The 20483-nt window shown below is 42.8% G+C and overlaps 1 protein-coding gene across 12 annotated transcripts in view; it reads right to left on the bottom strand.

Moving 5' to 3' along the window:
- The window catches only part of LOC126419835 (UDP-glycosyltransferase UGT5-like), a 640482-nt gene that overhangs the window by 485905 nt on the left and 134094 nt on the right, over nt 1-20483 (bottom strand). Inside the window, exon 6 of one of the 12 annotated variants that reach the window (XM_050087071.1) lies at nt 13418-13853. The exons of the other annotated variants lie outside the window; for them this stretch is intronic. Within the exon in view, the coding sequence (XP_049943028.1) occupies nt 13541-13853 (313 nt within the window). The 3' untranslated portion in view covers nt 13418-13540. Of the gene's footprint in view, nt 1-13417; nt 13854-20483 lie in introns of those variants that run through there. 12 annotated transcript variants of the gene reach the window in all.

Raw genomic sequence — 20483 nt, 5'->3', positions numbered from 1 at the left:
CGAAACACAGCTAGCTCTTTACTGAGTGATGAGTGGTACTGAGAAGAAATGTCAGATTGATGCCGTATGTCTCGATTTCCAGAAATCTTTTGATGTTGTACCTCACAAGCGGCTTGTAATGAAATTGCGTGTTTATGGAATACCGTTATGTCACTGGATTCGTGGTTTCCTGTCAGAGAGGTCACACTTGGTAGTAATCGACGGAAAGTGATCGAGTAAAACTGAAATGATTTCTGGCGTTCTCCCAGGTAGTGTTACAGGCCCTCTGTTGCTCCTCATCTATATAAACGATTTAGGAGACAATCTGAGCAACCGCCTTAGCTTGTTTGCAGATGGTGCTGTCGTTTATCGTCTAGTAAAGTTGTCACAAGATTAAAACAAATGTCAAAACGATTTATAAAAGATATCTGTATGGTGCAAAAATTGGGAACTGACTAGCAAATAACGGAAAATGTGAGGTCATGCACATGAGTGCCAAAAGGAATCCATTAAACTTCGGTTACACGATAAATCAGTCTAATGTAAAGGCCGTTAGTACTAGGAATTACAATTGCGAACAACTTAAGTTGGAAAGAACACATGTTGTGGGGAAGCTAACCAAGGACTGCGTTTTATTGGCTGAACAGTTAGTAGATGCAACAGATCTGGTAAAGACACTGCTTACATTACGCTTGTCCGTCCTCTTTTAGAATACCGCGGTGTGGGATCAACGAAGTACTTCGAGAAAGTCCAGTGAAGGGCAGCACGTTTTGTATTACCGTGCAATAGAGGAGAGAGTGTCACTGAAATGATACAGGGTTTGGGGTGGACATCGTTAGAACAAAGGCGTTTTTCGTTGCGGCGGGACCTTTTCATGAAATTTCAACAACGAAATTTCTTCTCCGACTATGAAAATATTTTGTTGACACCGACCTACGAAGGGAGAAACGATGACCATAATAAAATACAAGAAATGAGAACTAGCACGGAAAGATATAGGAGTCCGTATATGCGCGTGCTTTTCGAGACTGGAACGACAGAAAATAATTGTGAGCTTGATTCCATGAACCCCCTTCGAGGCAGTTGAGTGTGATGTGCGGAGTAACCATAAAGACGTAGATGTCGAGGGCACTTAGTAGATAAGCTTTTGGTAAGAAAGTCATGCCAGTGTAAGTTCCCCACTACTTTTTTTTTGTATGAAACTTAGCGCAGTTTACCTCCCACTCTATAAAAAGTACACGTATTACCAAAACAATGTACCCACAAACTGCTATCCAACTTAAAGGCGTACGCTACCTTTGAGTAAAGAGAAACTAATTTGAACTGAACTGTAATTGGTCTAAATAAAACTTGCCTTTATATTAAATGCGCAACTGAAGTAAAACAATTACCTGGTCCTACCTCGCATGCTGACAAGATTGTTGCAGGTTTCTCGAAAGGACAATAGCAAACAGCAAGTAGGCAACGGCGAAGCAAGGTTTCGATTTTTAAATAAAATTTCCAAATGATATTCAAACTTTCGCATACCACATGGTGCAATGTGGTAATGCTTAATGATAAACCTTCTATAAATCGTGGGATGGGGAGATTAACTGCTCCTATGTAATGATTTTCCAAGTCAGCGATTTTAGAATGAAGTATGTGTTCAAAAAGACAGAGTAAATCTTCACGCAATCTTTACACCTAACACTGGTCTGAATAATACTATGCTTAGCAAAATGAACAATGATTTAAAAAGGGTGCAACGTTAACAGAGAATTTCTCTAAAAGCCGAAAAGGTTAATCAGTTGATATGTTACTGCATGAGTGAGGAAAGTGCGGTGGTCCCAAGCGAACAAAGTCAACTACCTGACAATAAACATTACAACAAATTAGCTGCGCAGTGCTACAGTCTTACCTCAAACCTCTTTTCTTTAAATAAAATAACGTTACTCAAAATTTATGTTCTTTTCGTCTTTCAGTATAAAAATTATATTCGTCCTTGCTGTCCTTTACAATCAATCTTTCTTCATCTAAGAAATACAGTCACAAGACAGCACAGCACTACTAAATGCGTCTATCGCCTGCCACACGTCAACTAAGAATGTATCGGACTGCACAGAGGCAAAGACTATGCTTCCACAAGACGAAATGTTGTTTAACAGTAACTTGACTCGCTCTCTCTCTCTCTCTCTCTCTCTCTCTCTCTGAAGTGCCCATCGATATCGTACAAAAACCAAACTGACATGCCCACCTTACAAATGTACATTCGTAAGAGAAACACGTCTGAAGATGGTATCTGTTTCAAATCTGCCGCATCACGGCACGCACACGGCGGATACAGAGGACTGTGGCGCGGTCAGTGTCTGGAGCACTCGGCGTCGGGGTGCCCTCCACGTGGCGGGACGGGGCGTCGGGAGTGATGCGTGTCAGCGCTGCTGCTCGCTACCAACGCGCCAGCCTCTTCTCGTAGTCGGGCGAACATGTCATGTGACGTCATAATTACAACAGGGACTTCTCAGTTTGTGCACATACCGCGAAGCGGAAGGTTTAAAAGTAATCCCATCCCTCAACTTACTCCACATCCAAACAGTACATTTCCGGATATTGGTCGTCTATCAAGAACTTTATATATTAACAAGGAAACGCCACTAACTTGACCTTATGTTGTAAGGAGAAAGAAAGCACACCAGCAAGATATCAGCCTCAGCAATTGACCCTGCGGGAAAATTTGGGCCATAATTGTGACGGTAAGTAAAATGTCGTGTGACTAGGGCCTCCCGTCGACTAGACCGTTCGCCGGGTGCAAGTCTACACCTACGTGTACATACATACTCCGCAATCCACCATACGGTGCGTGGCGGAGGGTATCTCGTACCAAAACTAGCATCTTCTCTCCCTGTTCCACTCCCAAACAGAACGAGGGAAAAATGACTGCGTATATGCCTCTGTACGAGCCCTAATCCCTCTTATCTTATCTTTGTGGTCTTTCCGCGAAATGTATGTTGGCTGCAGTAAAATTGTACTGCAGTCAGCCTCAAACGCTGGTTCTCTAAATTTCCTCAGTAGCGATTCACGAAAAGAACGCCTGCTTTCCTCCAGAGACTCCCACCCGAGTTCCTGAAGCATTTCCGTAACCCTCGCGTGATGATCAAACCTAGCAGTAACAAGTCTAGCAGCCCGTCTTTGAATTGCTTCTATGTCCTCCCTCAATCCGACCTGATCCGGATCCCAAACGCTGGAGCAGTACTCAAGAATAGGTCGCACCAGCATTCTATAAGCGGTCTCCTTCACAGATGAACCACATCTTCCCAAAATTCTACCAATGAACCGAAGACGACCATCCGCCTTCCCACAACTGCCATTACATGCTTGTCCCACTTCATATCGCTCTGCAATGTTACGCCCAAATATTTAATCGACGTGACTGTGTCAAGCGCTACACTACTAATGGAGTATTCAAACATTACAGGATTCTTTTTCCTATTCATCTGCATTAATTTACATTTATCTATACAATCACACTCTACTTCGACCTCAGTAGTCACAATATTTTTGTCAATTGCAATGAAGACACCGCCTCCTACGGTGTGTAATCTGTCTTTCCGATACCCGTTCCAGCCCTCACTAAATATTTCAGAACTTATCTCAGGGTTCAGCCAGGTCTCAGTCCCGAGAATAATTTGCGCGCCACACGCTTGCTGGAGGGCAGTAAATTCAGGAACTTTATTCCGAACACTCTGAAAATTTACTGCTAATATCTTGATAGCCGAAGTATCTTTACACTGAGTGCGTCCTGATTTCCCTGCCTGCACGTCGACTGGAGAGCGTTCATCAGGACACCTCGCCCTACTGCCCAGCCTAAAAAAAACCCATGTGAACGGCACAAGTACTCTGCTACCCGAGTAGCCGCTTCCTTTGTGTGTAGTGCACCCCTGACCTATCTAGGGGCGTCCTACAATTCCCCACCCAATAGCACAAGTCTAGAAATCTGCAGCCAAGACCGTCACAGAGTAGACGAAGCCTCTGGCGCCACTTCGGCGACTTGCGCGTCGTTGGGTATGAAACGATGATGATTATGACAACACAACACCCAGTCCGTGACCGGAGGAAATCTCCGACCCAGCAGGGAATCGAACCCGGGTCCTTTTTTTTTCTTTCATTTTGTTCGATATAGTTCGTTGCGTTTGGTCTGGACGGACGTCACAAGACATCCGTTCAAGTTCGTTTGTTGACCTTTCGACTCAGTTCTTTTTTTTTTTTTTTTTTTTTTTTTTTTTTGCGTAATTAAAGCCGGCCGCGGTGGTCTAGCGGTTCTAGGCGCTCAGTCCGGAACCGCGCGACTGCTACGGTCGCAGGTTCGAATCCTGCCTCGGGCATGGATGTGTGTGATGTCCTTAGGCTAGTTAGGTTTAAGTAGTTCTAAGTTCTAGGAGACTGATGACCACAGATGTCAAGTCCCATAGTGCTCAGAGCCATTTTGCGTAATTAAAACCGGACAGCATTCACTTTTGGTCCATTTTAATCCTTACAGAATATGAATTGCATTTTATAAATAATAACAATAAGCTGATCGCGTAACTCCTGCGCTTTTAAGGAACCAAACTAGTATTCGTACGCGTAACTCGTAGTCGCATCAACAGTACTTGGAACTACTACAGGAACGTTCCTCGTCGTGATTAAACCGAACAGCTTTTGCCGTTATTGGTTAAATGCGAATGCTTTTTGTAAACTAACAGCATGTTTTACCATCGTCCGTCGAAGTATTCAAGTGATGTTTGATGTATGTTTGTTTTGCGGTGTTTTTATTTTTCCTTTTACCTTTTTGTTGAGGTAAGAGCATTTTCTACTGCTGTATGACAAATCGCTATTGTTTTCTTTATTTTTACTACAAAAACATCGCTCTGTTTCACCTTACCCATCAACAATTTTCGAAAAAAACTGAACTAAACACCGATAACTTTAGTTTTGCTGTAAATGTTTATTCTTAAGTAGTAAAAATGGTTCAAATGGCTCTGGGCACTATGGGACTTAACTTGTGTGGTCATCAGTCCCCTAGAACTTAGAACTACTTAAACCTAAGGACATCACACACATCCATGCCCGAGGCAGGATTCGAACCTGCGACCGTAGCAGTCGCGCGGTTCCGGACTGAGCGCCTTAACCGCGAGACCACCGCGGCCGGCCTTAAGTAGTAAGTTTTGCGGTGATTTTCAAAAATGGTTCAAATGGCTCTGAGCACTATGGGACTCAACTGCTGAGGTCATTAGTCCTCTAGAACTTAGAACTAATTAAACCTAACTAACCTAAGGACATCACAAACATCCATGCCCGAGGCAGGATTCGAACCTGCGACTGTAGCGGTCTTGCGGTTCCAGACTGCAGCGCCTTTAACCGCACGACCACTTCGGCCGGCCAGCGGTGATTTTATTTTTCCTTTTATCTTTTTATTGGAGAAATTGCGTTTCCTACTGGTGTATGATAAATCTGTATTGTTTTCGTTATTTTTATTGTAACAACATCACTTTGTTTCACGCCACGCGTTTTAGCCGCGCGGTCTCGGGCGCCTTGCCACGGTTCGTGCGGCTGCCCCCGTCGGAGGTTCGAGTCCTCCCTCGTGCATGGGTGTGTAAGTTGTCCTTAGCGTAAGTTAGTTTCACTTGGATTAATTAGGGAGGAAGACTAGGGACCGATGAACTCAGCAGTTTGCTACCATAGGAACTTAGCACTCTGCTTCACGTTACACATCAATAATTTTCGAAAAAAGCTGAATTAAACAGCGATAATTTTAGTTTGGCTGTAAATAATGTTTATTCTTACCTAACTGACAGGAGCACAACTATGCAGAAGAAAAATCTTCCTTTATATATCGTTATTCAGTTTCTGGACGGTTCACCACTTCTAGTTTTTAGGGGAGTCTAGTAAGACACTGATCGCTACATAAAGAAAGTGATTATTACGAGATAACGCCCAACAGCTATCCGACATAACCGGCGTATAGGTAATGCTTGTATGACCTTAATTGGACAAAGCTACTAGGTAAACTACCGTAGACTACGCTTCTTTATGGTAGTCTAAAGCAGTTTTACAACTCTAGTTTCGACACATGTTATACTGTTCAAGTCGCCTTCCACGACTCTGTCGTATGCCACACGAGATAAGGAACAAGTCCTCTATAACCTCGATGTATCTACTATTTTTGCTGTATGGGGGTGGTGTGTACAATGCTTTGTGTTACACAGGCCACAGTCACCAGCACACCAGAAATATAATAGTAAACATTCAACTGATTGTAATCGATTCCACCGCCCGCCCCGAGTCATAAGAAAGTCTAATGCCCATATTTGAAGAAGTGCATAACAAAGCTTTCTGCGTTCATTTCTTAAACCGATGATGGTTGACGTTTAGGCAACAATAGACAACATTTTTACAGACGTCTTAGAAACCAACCAGTCTGACTATTTCATTTGCTGTCAATATCAAAAGGCAATTGTGCTTGCACATACACCAAGCCAACACATTCCATGCAGGTGAGTCACAATGTCTCTTTCCACGTATTATGTTATGTTTCAGTACCGAAGATCAGTTGGCAGCGGTCGCGTTTGTCTAGTAACATATGTGTAAAATAAGTAATGGAGTTTCTCCGATTATCGTTCATCGCTAGAGAAAACGATGGTGACTAATGAAAAATAAGGTATTGTAAGTGTAATACACTCTACTTCTCAGACGTATTACTTTGTACCGTGTGTAATTTCTATATTTGCCATCTTTTGACCATAGACTGCGTAAGAACGTCTGCTCAGGCGTGTGCTAGCATGTCCTAGTCTTCAGCTGTGCCTTCAATTTGGCTCCTGTGTATCTCCACACAGTGGCTTATTAACTATTAATGGACGCCATAACAGATGTAGGATTTATCTACCCCTCATCCTGGTATATTGTCCAAAAGATCTTTCTTCATACATTCATTCTGATAGCTCTTCATCTGATACCTTACCTATCCAGTTAATTTTCAATATTACCACAGCCGCAGCCGCAGTGACTATTGGATATGCCAGCCACAGCAGGAGTTACTCTCTGCACAAACGATTTACTTTAGCTTTGGTTTGCACAAGCTTGTACAGAGAAGTGAATTGTGTCTGTGTAATTAATTGTGTTCACTAATATTTTTCCCTAATCTCATTTTTTCCTATGAGGATTATTTAAACCAGTGGAGGCCATATTACGCTCTTCAGTTGTTAGTGGGCGTATTACGCTCTTCAGTTGCAGGCAACTGCCGTCCACCCGTGTAGTAGTGCATTGTCTCTGTTTACTAATCGGGCGATACACCTGGAGTGAGTACACAGATACGGTTGGTGCGTACTACGTAGTGTACCACAACGGACGAGCTGTACAGCGGGTTTATCAACAACAATATCCTAATCCCTGTATCCCGCATCATACGACCTTTGCTGCTGTGTACCAACGTCTGCTTGAGACCGAGCCATTTAGCAGATTACCTGGAAAGAGACGCCGTCGCATAGTAAGAATGCTGCAATTTGAGGAAGCTGTTTTGCAGCATGTGGAGCGGGATCCTTCAATCAGCACTAGTGCAATTGCACGTAACATGGGGATGAATCAGAGAAATGTAAGAACAGTCCTTCGAGAGCAATTGTTACGTCCATTTCACTTACAGCGTGTCCACAACCTGGAACCAGTTGATTATCCACCCAGAGCACAGTTTTCGCAGTGGTACCTGGAACAGTGTGAAATGCATCCTACATATCCATCCTCTGTGTTGTTTACCGATGACGCAACATTCGGGCGTGAAGAAGTCTTCAACACGCACAATTCGCATGTTTGGAGTGAGGATAACCCGCATGCCACAGTTACGAGCGCTCATCAACTGCGGTTCTTCATTAATGTGTGGGTCGGAGTTGTTGGGGACTCTTTAATTGGGCCGCATCTGCTACCTAGGCCATTAAATGGCAGGCACTATTACAATTTTCTCGCCAGAGCATTGGCAGAATTTCTGGAAGACGTCCCGCTCCCTACAAGACAATGCATGTGGTTCCAACATGACGGGGCACCGGCACATTTCAGTCGTCGTGTGCGTCGATTCCTAGACAGACAGTTCCCTGTACCATGGCCTGCTCAATCCCCAGACATGTCCCCTCTGGACTTTTTGTTTGGGGATAGATGCGCAACCCTGTTTACACAACTCCCGTTGCAACAGGAGAGGATCTGGTTGCCTGGATAGTAGCAGCAGCAGGAACAATTCAGGATACACCTGCGGTTTTTGCCCGTGTCAGACAGAACATGATCTGACGGTGTAACCTTTGTTTACATGTCAATGGAGGCGTTTTTGAAAATCTACTATATTGAAATTGGGTTGTGTTAATGTGTTGTCTATTGGTCATAAAGAAATGGAAAAGTGTTTTTTGGTTTAATTAATTTGCCGCCAGATAAATCTTCCTCTACCGATTTAAACACTCCTCATAAGAAAAAATGACATTAGGGAAAAATATTTGTTTTGATGTCCCCTACAACCTCCCAGAGTTTGTCGGTTTAAATACTTTTCACCCTGTATAAACCATTCATCATGAAACGTCCCCTTAGAAAAATTATAAATGCCTGTGCTGATAAACCACTTACATTATTTGATTTTCAAACAGCTGAGCAAAACTGAAAGTACTCAGACATTACTCTCTTTAATTATTCTGATCAACACTAAACTGACACACAATATTTTTAGCGCAACGCAATCTGACTTTCAAAAATCCCTACAAAAGAATGGCCTTGACTAACAATAACCTATTCCTGTCATGAATCACTTACCTCACAAAAATTTTCGTTACTCGAACTACTGCAATACAACGAGAGCCACTACTACCAGCTAAATAAAAGATTCCAACTACTGAAGGGACTAACTACTGATAGGCATAGTTAGCAAATGAAAGATTTTGATAAAGAACAAACAATGTATTTACCTTAATAGCGTTCAAAAATCATAATATGTATATCAGTTCATGACATCCAGTCTTACAAATTTACTGTCTCTGATGGACAGACGTCCAGATCATCCACTCTCAAAACTCCGCCATCTCTCTCCCCACATCCACCACTGCTGGCGGCTCACCTCCAACTGCGCAACGCTACGCGCTGTTAACAGCCAACTGCCCAACGCTACAATAGCAACTACTGCAACAATGCCGACCAGCCTCAGACTGCACACAGCACAGCCAGTGATTTTCATACAGAGCGCTACGTGCCGTTACCAACATAAAAACCTAAACAGCCTACTTACAATCATAACAATAAACCTGATGTAAACAAACACAAACGCGATGATTTGTCAGAAGCCGTAGCACACGTACACTGGTGTTGTTACGCTCTTAGAAGTAGGTCCTACTTATGTATTAGATATCTTATTACTAAGTTAAATTAAATGAAACATTGAGGTATTCAAATGTATTAACAACCATCAACGTTTTTCTTAAACATGCTTTAGCTACGTAGTTTGTATTTCAAAAATCGTGTACCGTGATAGCCTGTGCAGCGTTTTGCCCAGATTGTCACGCTGTTAACTCGCAGTATGAAAATGGCTGAGGCTTCTTCTTGACCCGTAGTGGGAGACGGTTAAAAAGTACCGAGAAATAGGTTGTTCTTAATGTTTTCCATAAATTTATAGAGATAATCGGCTTTGTAGTTCTCCGAGGGACTGTATTATGTACAGTTGACTCACAACACCAAATCGGCTTTGTAGCGGAATCGATAACGAAATAGATCGATGAGCAAGAGCAGTTCATGGTACGCTGCTTCAAGTCTCCTGTGCGTCATCTTTTTCCTCGGTCAATTTGAAATACCTACATCTGGTAAATGTAAAATTCATGATCATTTTTATGAATAATGCACGTCTTCTTGTTTCTAATTACGTATTGGACCCAAATTCCAGCTTCCATTTCAAATACAAATTCTTAATTATCGATTTGCTATGAAAGACTGTTCATAAAAGTTGTTTAAATTAAGAAAACATAACAATTTAATTTTTAAGGCGAAAATGAAAAACCAAGTTCTCATTATTTGGATTCTGTCCATCGTTTCATACCACAGAGGTACATAAGTATCGTAGAAACATAAAGAACAACCATTTTCACAGCATCGAGCACATCATATAAATGCTGCATTATTACATTTGTTACTGATCTGGAACCAAGCTGCGGGACTTGGCCCGAGAAGTAACAAGACTGTTAAGCTGTCAGACGAACTGGAACAAACTCACGCGGCTTTTTCACCCGTCACTGCCGAACGCTGGTGGGCTATAGAACGGCTCGTTATAAAACGAGAGAAAATGCTGCGCCTTGTTGGCTTCGTCGATGCTATTGTTGATAGGCACGTTATCAACGTAGCAGGTGACACTTCCAGAACTGAAATGTATTTATCGGATTCTGATAAGGAAGGAGCTATGAGATTTCCAGGCGACTGACTGTAAGTAATACCTTCAGTAGCTTCAATATTTAACTATACGGTGAAATCCTTCAGTACTCTCTTACGTTACACACAGCATATGTAGAAAAATTACCCTGTGGTTACGTCAGAAATTTTCATCATTCTTGAAACTTCCTGGCAGTTTAAAACTATGTGCCGGACCGAGACTCGAACTCGGGACCTTTGCCTCTCCTGAGCTTCTGTTAAGTTTGGAAGGTAGGAGACGAGGTACCGGCAGAAGTAAAGCTGTGAGGACGGGGCGTGAGTCATGCATGGGTAGCTCAGTTGGTTTTTGCCAGCACGGTAGCTCAGCGTGTTCGGTCAGAGAGCCGGTTGGCCTCTGTAATAAAAAACTGAGTGGAAGGATCAACCACCGAACTTGGACAGGATGACTTGCGACGTCCGGAACGACCGAACACAATGATCAATAACCAACAATACGAAAAAAAAAAGTTGGTAGAGCACTTGCCCGCGAAAGGCAAAGGTCCCGAGTTCGAGTCTCGGTCTGGCACACAGTTTTAATCTGCCAGGAAGTTTCATATCAACGCACACTCCGCTGCAGACTGAAAATCTCATTCTTTCATCATTCTTGTTTTTAATTACAATAGCCCGTTAGCTAAAAACGAGAACGTGTTGCGGTTTTCGTCTAGTAGTCTAAGGAACGTATTGCGGGAGATTTGCAGTGTATTATTTCATTCTCCTAAAAAATTAAATGACGTTCGAAGCTGTATTGCACCTCTGCTCGTCTCGTTTTACGTGTGAACTGCAGCTGGCCGCGTCACTGCAGGCTAGCTGTACTAGATGACTGGCCAGTGCTGTCCAAGCTAAATGCGCCGGTATTACCGCCAAGTCGATGTGCACGTAACTCACAGCACAAAACGTACCATTATTATCGTACTCGACTGTACTCGAGACAGCTTGGTTGCAGTCCCACCACGTGAAACGGAAATCCAACGAGGTTACAGCAAACCCGGAAGAATACATAGTGCAATCTTGACATCAGGCTTATTTTTATGATGGACGGATTGTAGCACTTTTTTGCTGCTCTGTTCTGGTTTCTGGTGTTGTACTACTCTTCATGAGTGTCACACTATAAATTCAATCCCGTCTGTATTCAATTGCGGCAATAGTTAATGGATTCACAAATAGCCAGTATGTGTAACTTAATTTTTGACGTGATCGTAAGTCGAACAAGGTTTAACCCCCTGCTCCCCACACGCCCTGCCAATCCACCACCCCATTTCCTCAGAAAGCGTATCTAAGCTGACTCGGATGTCATACTGTTGTTTCCAAATGACACAGACATCACACGCATAAGTGAGTCTCCTATCCCCATCTGAGTACAATATTTGCAGCTGAATCCCTAGATTTTTGGATGAGACTGTATAATAATTTTTATTGCTTTTATTAAGGCCGTGTCACTATTACAGTAATAAAAACTGACGTGTACGTCAACTCTTACATTACAGTAAAAACTCGATTAACCGTCGCTCTTTAAACCGTCAGTTTCTGTTAACCGTCATTGCTGTAACGGCATAATAATACTGTAATAACAGAATGCTCTAAGGTGCAGTGACGCGTTCGCTTTGTTTATTTACTCTATTTTAGTGGGAAGCGAATGTACCCGCCCGCCGTAGAATGGTACATAAAATATGACCTTCAGTTAACGTGTTAACACATCTCCCGCTTTTCTTATCTTTGTCTCACTTGATCGGTTTCCAGTTGTTGCGAGAAGACTGTTCAAATGGTTCAAATGGCTCTGAGCAGTATGGGACTCAACATCTGAGGTCATCAGTCCCCTAGAACTTAGAACTACTTAAACCTAGCTAACCTAAGGACATTACACACATCCATGCCCGAGGGATTCGAACCTGCGACCGTAGTGGTCGCGCGATTCCAGACTGAAGCGCCTAGAACCGCTCGGCCACACCGGCCGACGAGAAGACTGTAATTGTCGCAGTGTATCTAGCGGGCTGTGCCGTGTTACGTGTTTTCCACTTGAATAAGCATTGTTGAATAATATTTTACACTACCGTATTTAGTGTAGGTGTGTGTGATACAATGACTTGATAAAATGTCTGAAAAACGTAAACGTGTTGTTTACATTGAGTGTGTGACAGTTGACGAGATGGTCAATTTGTGCAATAATTTACAAATCAGCACAAATCTGACGTCAGAAGAAGTATCAGAGAGGTTAGAGTGTGACAAAGTGGATGGGGGTTTTCAGATTTTGAGTGATGACGAAATTGTTGCCAGCGTAAGTGCCACCAAAGAAGAAGAAGAAGAAGAAGAAGGGGCTGATGAAGACGAGTGTTCAAACCATGAAGAAAAACAAACTATTAGCCATTCAGAGGCCGAAAAAGTGCTGTCCAAGTGTATAGAATGGTTTGAAAGTCAAGAAGAGGCTAATGCAATGCAGGCACTACTGCTCCGAAAAATACGAAATACTGCCGCAGTGAAAGCTCGAACGTCAAAAAGGCAGAAGAAATTGACTGACTATTTCCAAGCTAGATAAAGTATTTCACCTGTAAGTTTATGTACAGTACAGTCAGTACATTACGCATTTTGGTACTTTTATACCTAATGTACGGATGTTTTTATCATGTAATAAATAGTTTTACTTGCTATTACAATCGTGTTTAATTTGTTTTCGCTCCGAAATATTATTGTATTACTGTGAGAGTGATATGTGTCTATACATAAAATAATTGATTGAGGTTATGTTTTGGAGGAATACAGTGTTTCTGTTATCCGTCTATTCGCTCAACCGTCACGACCACGGTCCCGAAGATGACGGTTAATCGCGTTTCCACTGTACTATCCTCATTTATGGAGGTTTTCGAGACCAATATGTTAAAGTTATTCGCAGCTGAAAGACGTCACAGTGCGTCTGACACACTACTCTCTGAAGTAGTTCTGTTACCTGTATTGCGATTAGTTCGCCAGTGTACTTGAGAAGCGTTTGTAAGGTCTAATGCAACATTTCATCACCGTATGAAGAAAGCAGAAGATGGGCGATTTATTTTACGCGGACATGAGTATGAATAATGAGCATTTCTCAGCTTGAAATTTTCACAGAGCTGATGTCAGATGTAAAAACACTGTACACTAAGTAAGCTCAATCCTTCTTGTGCGTCTTCTTTGATTTCTTCGCGGTTTGAGGCGGCGCTGCCGTCTTGCCGGCGAATAGCCGCAACACGGCCCTGATTGCGATCCCCACCGCTAGGAGCAGCACCGCGGCCGCGGCTACCAGCACGGCGACGACATCTAGCAGGAAGTACTGGTACCAGGTGAGGTCCAGCGCCGCGGACCTGAGGTGTGGTGCCCCCTGGTGCCTGATCACGTACTCTGTCCAGTAGACAGCCTCGTCTAGCGGCTTCATCGGGCGATCGTTGAAGATCCTAGACAGCCGCTGGGCGTTCTCGCGGTACCTGTGGATTTCAACAAAAATTACGTTCACGTCATTTCCACATGTACTGTGTAAAAATTAAATAACAGCTCGATTCCTTTCTCTAGAACGTTACACCGCGATATGGATTTCAGCGTAATTAGCTGCTCCAATTTCCAAATGTTGTTAGAGCAGCTAATTTTCTTCAAGGGCTTTTCCAGAGAGATAGGAAATCGCGAAATTTTGTAATGAAGTTTGACACGGCATGTCATACTTCAAAAGTGACAAAACACAAAAAGGAGACCAAAGTTGGACGACTGTGCGACTGACAAATAGTAACCTACCAGACAGATGCTACAGTTTTCCCGAAAGTTCCGGAAACTTCATAAATGAAACAGTAAAAAAAAATTTCTAAATAATACTTCGTCGATCGACTGATAGGATAGAGGAAGGAAGGGAGGCACTATTGCACGTAACTCAATAAAATGCTGCGTGTTTCAGCTAGAAGAAAATATTTAACAGTGTATGAATTACAGTGTACAAGCAGTTCAAATAATTCGTTTTTGTACTTATTCTGATGTAAAATTTTATTACGATGATGCATCACCAGTACTGTATTAAATCTGACTTCTGCAAATGCGGTTAGTGGTTCTAGTAATCACATTATTCATGTCCTATAGTACAACTCTCGAGTTATTCAAACGATTTTGCGTACCATTCTGTAGCAGCAAAACAATTATCTGATGTAAATAGCTTCCATTTTTCAAAAGGAGCCGTCACGGAATACTACAAATGGGATCCTTGGGAAAATGCTACAGGTCGGAAAAGCATCTGTTACTTACGTACAAGTATCGTCAGTGTCTAAATCAATCACCATCATCACCGTCGCAATTGTCCTCTTTTTATTTTCATTCTTCCCTTGGATGTAGATTCTCTTAAATTTCTTGCATTTCGTCCTCGATAGCTTCGCTTTTTATTGTTCTTCTATATGTTACATCAAATGGTTTTTGTTTTACTCCGTCAATGTGTGTAATCTATAGAAAACACGAAGTTAACTGAACGAACGGTTCGCGGTTCATAGTAAGAGTTTCTCGGACCCCAAAAGGGACTCTACATGTGGTTTCTTTAGCACTTAATACAGGGTGTCCAGAAAAGGGCTCCCTGATTTCAAAATTAAATATCTCTAAAACAAAGATCGATAGAGGAATGCAGTAAACGGTATGTTTATTGTGAAAGCTGTAAGAAGTTTATACAGCAGTTTGAAATAATAGTTACAAAAGCTGCAAACAGATGGTGCTGTACGCTGTACAGCTCATATCAGCTTACATAAGTGAAATAATCGTATGAAAACAATCTTTGTAAACAATCACATCACAATGTTTTCAAAATGTTCACCATTGGCACTACAGAGGTGGTGCAAACGAAGAATGAAATTCGCCGTCACATTTCGTAGTGTCTCAACCGAAATGGATTCACATGCCACAGAGATCGCCGATTCAAGCTCGTCCAGCGTGCCGGGATGCTTCGGGTAGACCGTGTCTTTCACTGTGCCCCACAAAAAAAAGTCACAGGGAGTCAAATCCGGCGAATATGGAGGCCAATCCATGCCTGCACCAGTAAATTTGGGATATTCCAAAGCAATGACTCGATTCCCCAAGTATTCCTCAAGAAAGCGAAACACTTATTCGGACCGATGTGGTCGGGCTCCATCTTGCATAAACCATTCAGTACCTGGTCGATCCTCTAACGCTTGGTGTGTGGCGACAAATTGTTCCAAAATTGCAACGTAACGTGCACCAGTGACCGTTTCTCGAATGAAAAAAGGGTCAATAATGCCTCTGCTGCATACTGCAGCCCACACAGTAACTTTAGCAGAATACAGGGGTTTCGATTCACACCAATATGGCTTTTCGGAACCCCAAAATCGCCAGTTCTGCTTATTCACGTATCCATTCAGGTGGAAGTGTGCTTCATATGTAAACCAGATGCAGCGAACATCAAATCCTTCACTATCAATCATTGTGAGCATCTGATTAGCAAAGGCAACCCTTTGTTGCACAGCTCGTACGGGTATGGCCTGGTGCGTTTGAATTTTGAATGGAAACATGTGTAGGCTCTTTCTCAGTATTTTATGCGTGCTGGAACGCTTCAAACCAATCTCAGATGCAATTCTACGGACGGATGACATTGGATTTCGCTGAATAATTCCAGAAACTGTGGCGATATTTTCAGGCGTAACTGCGGTTTGCTTGCGGCCAACATGCTCCACTAGATCGTCAGTTACACTGCCTGTTCGTTGAAATTTTGCGAAGAGCGTACGAATGGTTTTCGCATCGGATCCTTTTGGAACATTAAATCGTGCTTGAAAACGTCGCCTTGTTGCCGTAGGACTCTTCCTTCGGTACACTAACCTCCTTTCACGTTTCAATAGTGGAACTGATCGCTCTGGGCTTCGGATCACTATTTATACTAGGCATTACGTATGGCGATTACAGCGCCATCTGTTAGCAGCTTTTGTAACTATTATTTCAAACTGCTTTATAAACTTCTTACAGCTTTCACAATAAACATACCGTTTACTGCATTCCTCTATCGATCTTTGTTTTCGAGATATTTAATTTTGAAATCAGGGAGTCCTTTTCTGGACACCCTGTATTCCTTTCAAAGGCCTTCCAGGTCTGCACTCTTCGAAGGAGGGAGTCCATGAGGAGAGGGTGGTAAATCTCTAGTTATCTGCCACCTTCTGTAAAGCAGCTACGGCGACGTCCCGGAAGTCATCGCAGGTTCTTCGTGCAGCGCCAGTCCGGTTTCTTCGCAGGACCCATTCCGCCGATGCACGTATGTTTTCAGTGCGGCCGAGTCTGGTGCAGAGATATTCTGCTCCACAATCGACTCCTGCATCATAGCTGACATGTGTGTTGCAAACTGACCCCGCTCGATACCGATTAGTTCCTCACAGTACACTTATCACAATGACGGGACCATTATAATACCGATAATAGAAGTATACTGGGTGGAAAGTTTGCTCTGTAGTCCAGCTACCCGAATCAGCCCCGAACACTATAAGCCAGGGCCGGCCAAACGCTGCACAGGGTGCAGACGTGCGGAAGTGCTGCACATGTGCGCACGTGTGCGACAGCGAGCTACAGCGACATCTGTTATTAGACATGTGTCCTAAGTGAACGGCGGCGGCTCCACTTCCCTGTTTATGTGGTGCAAGCAAGAGCGCAACATACCCAGTCTCGTTTACCCCTGGTAACCGTAACCTTAACAGAGAAGTACTGAGAAATACCAGGTACTGTGAAAAGCAAAGGACGGGAGATGTATGTTCTCAGTCGTTTAAAAATGACTGGGAACTGCAATTCTTTTTTGTATCCGTTGGTGAAAACTCACAATGTTTGCTGTGCCGCCGAATAATAGGCGGCCAGCGTAAGTTTTCAATTGAAAGACACTACAATAAATATCACAAAAACGAATGTAGTGTACTCAACAGTGAAGAACGGCAAGCAAAATTAAATGTCCTTAAGAAAATGGATGAGACACATAAACTCGATTATCAATTCTTCATGACCAGTGATAAACTTGTATGGATTTATTCGTTTCATAATTAAAAATTATTGTATACTAACTGTGCATTATTGCCTCATTCTGCTCCATGTTACATTATTATCAGGAAAGTTGGTCATTAAACCGATTGTTCCAATGTATACTTACATTTAGGGATTTTTTTTTTTTAATTTGTGAAGGGCTACTCTCAGCTGAAGTCGATAAAGCATAACACTCACCTAATTGTCGGTTATTATGCAGATTTCAGACGTAACTGATGAAAGATGTAGCAATAATGGTATTGAAATAACAGGTGATCATCGAGATGTCTGCGGTTATCATTCTGTTCAGAGGTCAGTGAGACAGAAATTATGTGGGTGTAACTGAGGGCACCGAGAATTAGTTATAGGAAACCTTGCATTAGTTTAATGTTATTTGAAATCATGAATCAGGTTCATTGGAAGTCGCTAAGTGCTCTCTTTCGTAAATACTAGATCAAAAATATTACGCGTATTTACGTGCCGTCAGTCAAGCTGCCTTAAAAAAAACCCACGGTTGTTAACTGGGGGTTAATCTGTTAACATAAAAGTAGACGTCTCAATGAGTAGACTGTGACAGTATTTTAAATGTTTAATACGCGAAATACCTTCCCATGGTTGGCTGGCAAGCTGTGGAAAGAGCACTAGAATGCGCCGGTACAGAGTACCCCAGCAAGTGGATAAAGCGACATGCGTGCGTAGAAACACGCACTGCATGGACGCTGACGGCTGCGGCGCGCACGCTGTGACCCGGAAGTTGCACATGGGCAGGGGCACCGCACGCGTGCACAATTTCTGGCCGGCCCTGCTATAAGCCGACCCGCCAAACTCGGTAGCATATCGCTACTGCGCCACGTTTAAAGGAAGTATTTGGCAGTGATTTGTGTAAGACTTAATTAACCCGGACTCAATTTATTACACGTGAAAGCTTACTTCCCACAACGTTTACTGAATTTTACCGAACCACGAAATCGGAGTACTGTGACAACGTCAAATGCACTCCCTCCACAACAGCAATGAAGCGGGTCACGTCTAGCAAGCGCTAAGCGAAGCTTCAAGTGATGTAAAGAGAGAGAGCACTGGAAATTGCATCAGTGGAAACGAGCCATTTGGAGTGATGACGAACCAGGCTGTACCCGGTGACAACCCGACGAAAGGTCTGTACGAAGTTATCTGCCGTCGTGTGTAGCGGCAACAACAAAGTATCGAGGGGGTTGTGTTCCGTATGGTGGGTGTTTTACATGGCTACGATGTGGTCCCCGTATTGCAGTTAAGAAAACGCTAAATGAGGAAGTATGTTAACACAATTTACAGCATACTGTACGGCAAACAGCGCGAGAACAGTTCGGAGAGGACGATTGTTTCTATCAGCTGTCATAGTCTGTAAGGCAATGGCTTGTCGACAGTGACATTCCTGAAATGGACTGGCCTGCCAAGAGTCCCGACTTAAACCGAATGGTACACCTTTGGGATGAGCTAGAAAGTCGCGTTAGCTCCACACCCCAAAAACCAACGCCAATATCTTCTCTGGTTTCTGATCTTGAGGAAGAATGTGCTAAAATACATCCACAGACGTTCAGACACGTCACTGCAAGTCTTCCCATCAGAGAGTAAGCTGTTATAAGGGTGAAGGGTGGAAACACTCCATATTAACAGGCACTAATGGGTGTTTACTTAGTTTTGATCTGATACTGGGTACAGATAATCGTAGCCCACGTCGTTTCCTATAATCATGCATCACTGTCTTACTATTAACTAATTATGCACGGGAATGTTCTCATGCCTATAATGCAAGTTTCTTTTCGGGCCACTCTTAACCAAAAAGAAGCAAGCGCCAAATTGTCTTTCACCCGATATGCATGGTCCAAAAGATTTGTATTTTGAATGCTTTTATGACAACTATTAACTGACATATTGTCAAGACGGAGTCCAGGCAGAAACTACCTCAACGATACTAAACGATATACGTTACAGTTATTTATTCCATGTTTCAAAGTTAAACCTAGTGAACTGACTTCTTAAACAAGAGAAGTTTTGAGTGGTCCGCGACCAGTATGCTAAAGCACTTCTAAATCGTTGGGTGTACCTTGACCTTTGCCAGAATTCAGTGACATAACGATAAGAAGTCCTCACTTCGTGCTCCTGATGTGTAGACTGTATAAGAGTCAGTATAAATCTTCGCTCTTCCCGTAGACTTTGCTGGAATTAATTCATCATTAATATAGTTTGCAGAGCACATTATTATTATTATTACTTGCAAAATTCATAGTCATTCCGTATAGGTGGGCTAACAGCAAATATCGCAGCGAATTTTGTCATACTCGCCGCTAAACGTGACTCTTGTTGATCTGCAGTCTAAAAACCGTAATTTCTGCCCTGGAAAATTAACAATAGTGCATCAGATTAGAGGCGTATTCCCCACACTGTGCGCGTCTCTTATGGCAACGAAGGACAAAAGTATGTTACAACTTAACACGGAATTGAAGCACTTTCTGTTTATGTACAAAGCCTATGGGTTGACCATTAAGCTACAGTGACGACCAGCTATGATTTGCCTGTCAGGATACATGTGGTGTATCTGTTGTTGTTGTTGTTGTGGTCTTCAGTCCTGAGACTGGTTTGATGCAGCTCTCCATGCTACTCTATCCTGTGCAAGCTTCTTCATCTCCCAGTACCTACTACAACCTTCTGAATCTGCTTAGTGTATTGGTCTCCCTCTACGATTTTTACCCTCCACGCTGCCCTCCAATGCTAAATTTGTGATCCCTTGATGCCTCAAAACATGTCCTACCAACCGATCCCTTCTTCTAGTCAAGTTGTGCCACAAACTTCTCTTCTCCCCAATCCTATTCAATACCTCCTCATTAGTTACGTGATCTACCCACCTTATCTTCAGCATTCTTCTGTAGCAATACATTTCGAAAGCTTCTATTCTCTTCTTGTCCAAACTGGTTATCGTCCATGTTTCACTTCCATACATGGCTACACTCCATACAAATACTTTCAGAAACGACTTCCTGACACTTAAATCTATACTCGATGTTAACAAATTTCTCTTCTTCAGAAACGATTTCCTTGCATTGCCAGTA

The sequence above is a fragment of the Schistocerca serialis genome, chromosome 9, assembly GCF_023864345.2.
Source record: "Schistocerca serialis cubense isolate TAMUIC-IGC-003099 chromosome 9, iqSchSeri2.2, whole genome shotgun sequence".
NCBI classification, from domain to species: Eukaryota; Metazoa; Arthropoda; class Insecta; order Orthoptera; family Acrididae; genus Schistocerca; species Schistocerca serialis.
The sequence above is the reverse complement of the archived record's forward strand: the minus strand, read 5'-3'. Positions and strand labels throughout refer to the sequence as shown.